This window comes from Epinephelus moara, chromosome 9 (assembly GCF_006386435.1).
Source record: "Epinephelus moara isolate mb chromosome 9, YSFRI_EMoa_1.0, whole genome shotgun sequence".
In the NCBI taxonomy this organism is placed as follows: Eukaryota; Metazoa; Chordata; class Actinopteri; order Perciformes; family Serranidae; genus Epinephelus; species Epinephelus moara.
The window spans coordinates 38910121-38917390 of NC_065514.1; the positions used below are offsets into that span (position 1 = coordinate 38910121).

A 7270-nucleotide genomic window follows, 5' to 3' on the forward strand; every position below is an offset into this window, starting at 1 on the left:
TTATTTGCTTTCAAAGCCTTAAATGGTCTTGCCCCACCCTACCTCTCTGAGCTACTGCACCCCTACACACCCAGTCGATCTCTCAGGTCAGCTGACCAGGTGCTCCTGACAGTGCCTAAGGTTAGGCTTAAGCTCAGAGGGGATTGAGCGTTTGCTGTTGCAGCACCAAAACTTTGGAATGAACTGCCGCTGCGCATTAGACAGGCTTCCTCACTCTCTCATTTTAAAAGTCTTTTAAAACCCACCTCTTTTCTTTGGCTTTCCACACCATGTAGGTTGTTGTTTTCATGTGTATGCATATATTTATCTTGTGCGGGCAGTGTACTTTATTTATTTTATTTTATTGCTTTTATCTTTTTTATTGTGTATTTTATCTTTTTGATCTTATTCTTATTTATTTATTGTGTTTAAGCTTGTTGTGCAGCACTTTGGAAACCTTGTGTTTGTTAAAATTGTGCTATATAAATAAAGTGGATTGGATTGGATCGGATGTCAAAAAATACTTGGTAAAACATGAAAAGACTGGGAACTGTGTAGTACTGAGCTAAGAGTTAGAGCCTTAAAGTGTTTTTTCACCATTTCTGTGTCCAAGATTTTTGGGGGGAGCTAAGAGGCTGCTTGATGACGCATTGGAGCCATCCTCAACATAACCACTTTCCTACTATATCAATACTAGGTTGTAACAAGCGTTCACTCAGAGTGCTGACCCACTGTGTTTGACGGTGTATTCACTATGTCCCACGAGCTCTCTGAGTTCTTTCAGTTTAATAAAAACATGAATAAACATTTCTGTCAAATGCCACAATCATACAAGTAAATTAGCCATCACCTTTTATTCTTTCTGGTTGAATCAGCTACCCGGCCCACCAGCAGTTACTGCTCACCACCGTGGGTGTGTGCTTTGTACTGACGTTAGCCGCTGTCAGCTGCTGACTGAGAGGCTATAGGTGCATAGCAATTCTCGTTTCCCAGTTTGGAGGGTGTGTGCCGTGCACCCATAGACTGTGTGACTGCAATGACCATAGACTGTTGACGAGAGTCTGCCACCACACGACTTGTTCTTTGGCTCAGGATCGTGTACATTGCTGTGCTACTGGATTAGCTCCTAATGAGAGTCTGTGGCCTTGCAGCACCCTGGCAGTGGCTTAATGATCAGTTTAGCTGCTTCAGTGGACACGCCCCCACCATCTAAGAGCAGAGATTACTGCTTGTTTTTTCACGATTTTGATCGTGATCAACCTAATTTTATATATTTGGAAAATGTTTTAATCATTCAAGTTAAACTAGACAGTTAATAACACATTTTTCTGTGGTGTGAAAAACTCATTACACATTTATTTTTGCTTTGCCTAGACTTGCCTAGACTTTAAACTATTTAGGTGATGTAAATCTGCTCTTTCAAGTTAAATCTGCTCCTAATGAGGATGTGCTGTGTGGAGACAAATTATTGAAATTATTGAAAACCACATTAAACTATGTTGTCCTTTAAATTCCTCCAGTTTCACATGTTTCTAACATAGAAAATCATTTCAAAGAGCTTCTGGGCACAAATGGCAGTTTAACTTTTTAGGTGACGTAAATCCTCTCATACTGTGAATCTGCCGTGTGAAGAATTCTCTTCACGTTGATATAAGCTATTCAAAACAATCCGAGAAAGAAGAATCAGAATCAACTTCTCAGAACTTGCCTACACATGCAAACTGTGAGCGGGCTAGGTACATCTTTATTTTGAGGGGCTGAAAAGTAAAAATGTTGGGAGCCACTCATTGTGGCACTGAACACAAACCAGGTTTTAAATACAGACAGATAGGAATATGGCCACGGCATGGACTATGTTTACTTCTCTTTCAATGTACGGTCTGTACTCACACTGCATTAACATGTCCTAAAACGTTTATAATTTGATCTTTCCAGACACTATGTCATCATAAAGACATACAGTCAGGAGAATATAGTCCTTCTGAGAGACATCTAAGAAATACAGAAGATCTTGGGTGACGTCCGGATTAAATCCCTCTTGGACCAGCTTTATCTTCTGCTGCTTGAAGGTCTCTGTCACATCCAGAGAGCTCTGAAAACACAGGCAGGGGATACAAATGAACAATATAACTGAAGACCTTAACACAACTCAAAGGCCCCCTTCACTCGTGTGAATGTGTTTTTCTTATGTTAATTCCCCTAAATTCCAGTCCTTGACTATACTCACTTGTATCAGTGCAAAGTTTGTCACCAGAGAGGTTTGACATTCCTGTGCTGAAGAGGTAGAAGGAGTCTTTGCACTTCCCTTATTTCTGAGATTTAAATGTACACCGAGAAAGCTACATGACAAATCTGGAAGCCAATCACTAACCCCCTAACTCTAACCCCAATATGGAAAACACAGGGGGGAAAGCCAACACTGGCAATGAAACCTGAAACCTCCAGTGCAGAGCGGACCTGTCAGTACAGAGTTCGGAGTTTGTATTAGCAGAGTGAAGGTTTTAAGAGCAAACACAGTGGAATGTGTAGGTTTTGGATGTAAAGCGGACCATAGAGCTCCCTTCCACTATCTACCAAAAACCCCATCATAACAGATATTATCTGGGCTGCCAAGTCTTTCACATCTATTTTCTCACCCAGTGAAAAATAAATTAATAACTGATGATGTCACGGCATGAAAAGATGACACTGACAGGACATGGACAGACGAGACTGAGCAGCACAGCACAATAGCAGCACTGATCACTGCTGTCACACCACACTGAAGTTAATTTTAAGTTTGATAATGGACAGACATTCATTCCGGAACCAGGGCGAGTGAGACAGGATCGATTGGATTCGATGGATGTGCCTTTTCGTAAAAATAAAAGCACCAAGCTAATAAAAATGCGGTGAAACTTTTAATTTAAAGAATATAATTTACAAGAAAAGCCCCAAGCCATTAAGTTAATCGATTTTCTTACACCCTTCATCACCCCAAATCGATGTTGCGCCAGAATTTAAAGTTTTACTTTGGTGAACACTTTTAGTTTGGTGAATTTGGTGAATACCGCATCCGCTCCCTAGACCGGAACCAGAATCCAGACAAAATTCAGAGTGAATAGGCCGCGAGGCTAGTCTTGGGAGTCGAATTCAACTGAGTCATTCATCCACCATGGTGGATTAACTGGCATAGATGTGCTGTGTTATTTGGGAGCGGAGACTCCAATATTTCGGTAAGATGGTGACACACACACAATTAATGGGTAGCTAGCTGAGCAAGTTGGTTATCAAAATCATTCCTATAACGAATCCCTTTTCTCACCTAACGTTATTTTACCGAGGTTGTGTTATTAACTGCACTAGCCAACTAGTGTTAACTTTACATCTAGCTAGGTTATCCCATTAGCGTTACTTTACTACGGTGCTTTTCTCTTCCAACATTCCATGTGTGGCAGGGTTGCTACACCTCCGCCCTTAATTGGCATCAGCTGGGTCTAATTTCCAGTTGTCGGAGCCTAACTGCGCAGTGGTGGCACCTGCGTTATTTGGTCTTCCCCTCACGGGCGCGCTCACTTCTACCTGGCGAGGGCTGTGTGTGGCGTGCTCCGGTTGGCGTGCTTTGTGTGTGTCGTGCTCCGGTTTCTGTACCCAAACTTGGAACTCATAAGGTAGGCATGGATGCTGCAATGTTTGTGAACTGTTAAAGCGTATTATGGTGTCACAGCTGCCGTGACTCTTGGTTTACAGCGGCGTTGGCCGTTCCTGTTGTGTGCAGCTTCNTTTTCCACTGCTGTTCTGCCGGTTTTCCACAGACTGATTAAAGCACACTGTAACGCGGCTTGGCATTCATGCGGCTTTGGACCTCTGTGTTATATTTGGAAGTCCGTCTCCTGTCACCATATTTACCAGTGTACGAATCTGTGTGACCTTCTGTTGTTAAGAGTAGTCTACAGGTTTGAGTGTATTCCCTGGGGTGCAATTCCACAGGTGGTGTTGTCGGTTCATTTCCCTCTCCTCTCCATTTGGCCACACATGCATAACGTTATATATACATATCCGCTCCCAAATAACGCAGCGCATCTATGCCGGTGAATCCACCATGGTGGATGAATGATTCAGTTGAATTCGACTCCCAAGACGATCCTCACCTAGATGTCAATTCGATTGACACTGGCCAATAGGAACGTGGCCCCGCCCATGACATTATTTTCACAGTGAGAGCAAAATCCTGACACCAGAGCAAATACTTAGGTTTTGAGAGAGAGAAGAAAAATGTTTTGAGAGAAACAGTTTGGGGTTTTTTTTGAGAGAAAATATTTTCACACTGATAGTAAAAAAATATATATATATATTTGAGAGTAAAAAAAAAAGGTTTTTGAGATTTTTTTTTTCTTGGAAATCATTTTTTAAATCTCAAATTATTTTTTTTAGATTCTATGACAAAAAACTTTATCTCAAAACTTTTTTTTAGTCTCAAATATTATTATTTTTTGCAATCAGTGTGAAAACTTTTTCTCTCAAATATTTTTTTTTCTCAAACATTTTTTTTCCCTCTCATATTTATTTTCTCGCATGTAATAAAGACACAAATATATCTCCATAGGGGCTGATCATCAATGTATTACTGTTCAAATAACATAAAAGTAATGTTTTAGGCTACCTTCATTCTGACATGCTATTATTAGTGAAAATTATGATTAAAAAAAATTATACTGTGTTGCACTTATTCTTATTACTAATGTGTATTCATTTATATTACATTAAAATTGCTATTTAAATAGCAGTTGTTATCAGAACTGTGTCCCAATGTGTCACCACACTGCGGGGCGGTAATTCTAGTTTATGAATATTTTTATGAAAATATCTTTTTTTTTCAGTGTGTCACATTTTGTTTCATTCATAATTATTAATAGCATTAAAAGCACTTGTTAAAATGTTTGTAAATGAAGTGTAGACCAAGTAACCTGACCAAAATAAATACATGTACAAAATGAGGCATGCTGTGTCTTGTGCCATGCTCTGTCTGTATTTGTGTGTTTACTTGTCTTTTCACAAAGTCAATTTTTTTGCTGGGCCCTGAAGTGTAGGGCACCAGCCTAAAAAGTGAATGTCCCTCTCTGACTCAGTCACTCACTCACCCACCAACTTCCTCTTGTCCACATTGCTGAAAATACTGAGGCTGCAGTCTTTGGCCACCAGGTCAATGATCCCTCTAGTGGGCAATGTTTTTTTTCTCTGTTCATTGTTTAATGGATGGGGTTAGGGTTAGAAGTCATGAAACTGGGGAAGTGGCTATACATAGTAATTTGTCCTTAAGTACAAATTTTATAAAAACAAATGTCTTCAGTGTGTGGTAGCAACCCCGAACAGGCATCCAAAAAATCCTGCTGCGCATGCAAAGTGTGCACCCAACTTGCATCAGATCTAACTTCAAAGTTTTCTGAAAACTTGGTAGCCCTGAATATTGTTTGTTTCACAGCTACCAACACTATGTCAGTTGGCCTAAAAGATAAAAAGCTAACAACATGAACAAATAAAAGATGCTTACTTCACTGAGCATTCTGTTACGTCTGCTAGTCACCAATTTTGGTGCACAACAGACTTCTCGTCCAAGTCTGCATCTGACTAAGACTAAAGCATGTGTAGCTGGATCTCTCTGATGTTTTCTCTAATGCTAGCTATCTTGATTTGCACTGCTCTTCCACCAGTCAACCAAACATTAGTTTCATATAGCCAGACTTACCTCCTTTTAGTGCTGGGCTAGAGTTTTTTTTTTCACTTTTTCATGTTGGGAAATTATGTTAAAACAAAATAATAACCATAGCAGAGTTTAGAATATATCTGGAGGGGGACTTTAAAAATAACAACACGTGCATGATTTACCTGTATTCTGAGAAACCAAGGCCAGGCATACGCAGGAAGTGTTTTTACTAAATGGTTGTAGAGTTTTGGTCCATTACATTTGTGATCCTGTTTTAAGACAATAGCCGCCATACCTGCCCGACCTTCATATCCTGCATACACACACATCGGAGAAAGTCACATACTCAATGTCACATTAAATAAAAAATCATAATGAACAAACAAGAGCAAACTTTAGATTTGGAAAACAAGTGTAAGTGGGTGGTTATACATTCAGAGTTTCTCAACATAATACCAGTGATGACAAATGTACTGTGCTACAGGCTTCTGATAATGTCATCAGTTTTAAGCACTTCAACACTGTTTCTGAGAAACTTTCTTTTTATCACTTTGGTATGGTGGATAGCTCTGTGTACTGTATTACAGTACCCATGCATGAGCTCAAAAATGGCTCATATTGATATTATATCGAGCTCAGTTATGTCAAGGAGAAATAGGCTAAACAAAGAAGAGATCTTGCTATGAATTTTTCTTTCCTCTGGGTCGGCAGGAAATTTAAAAAAAAAAAGAAGAAAAAAAAAAGGGCTGAATGGTCTATACTGCCAAGGTCACATTGTGAACTGAACTGGATGTTGTCCATATAGCTGACATTTTGTTCATAGTGGCAATACATACTTGGCAAAGAGACTGACTCTGTCAATTATGCAGTATTAGAAATCAGAGTCTAACACTAAGATTTCACAGACCTGGTATGGTGACTCCGTAGACGTTGGCCTCCTGGATAAAATCAAGAAGACCTAAAACCTCTGACACTTCTGTAGTGGATACATTCTCTCCTTTCCATCTGTAGGACAGGATGTCAGATGCAGTTACACTTGCAATAAAGAATTTGTGTGACTACTTGGGGGCAGAAATTGTGAACACAACATTGACATATCATCACCTGGCAAATGTAAGTACAATATTTACTGGCTGAGCAGGTACAGTAGGTTTTTACACCTTTTTTCACTGAGAACAGCCTGCTATGAAAACACTGCCATGAGACCAGTGAGGTGAACCAAAACAGCTAGACAATGAGCTGAAACAAAGGTTACAATATTGTAATGCTAGTTCTATGAGCACAGGCAGAGCCCTCTACTGGACTCTATGGATAATACTCCTCCAATCACATTCATCCATTGAGATTTGCATAAACAAAGCCTGCCAATCAAGACATGCCTACCCATACACATGCCGACCCCACAGTATATGAGGGAGCACACAGGGCTGTCCGCCATCCTACAGCCTCTTCAGCAAGCAGCGCAGGAGCAACGGGGCCTCAAGGTAGAGGGCTTTGTCTGTGCTAATAGACTTAATCTTAATGAGCAGCACACTGATTTTGGTTTAGCAACAGGAGAATGTACTGTACTGTGTATGTTGTAGTGTAATGTACTGATTTACTGAAGAC

The 7270-nt window shown here is 40.1% G+C and overlaps 1 protein-coding gene across 2 annotated transcripts in view; it reads right to left on the reverse strand.

Moving 5' to 3' along the window:
* Nucleotides 1–748: 748 nt before the first annotated feature.
* Nucleotides 749–7270, reverse strand: part of LOC126395387 (long-chain fatty acid transport protein 6) — a 57858-nt gene continuing 51336 nt past the window's right edge. For both annotated transcript variants that reach the window (XM_050052806.1, XM_050052805.1), the window contains 3 exons: nucleotides 6570–6667; nucleotides 5845–5975; nucleotides 749–2071 (listed from right to left, as the gene is read on the reverse strand). In XM_050052806.1, the coding sequence (XP_049908763.1) occupies nucleotides 1895–2071; nucleotides 5845–5975; nucleotides 6570–6667 (406 nt within the window). In that variant the 3' untranslated portion in view covers nucleotides 749–1894. The remainder of the gene's footprint in view (nucleotides 2072–5844; nucleotides 5976–6569; nucleotides 6668–7270) is intronic.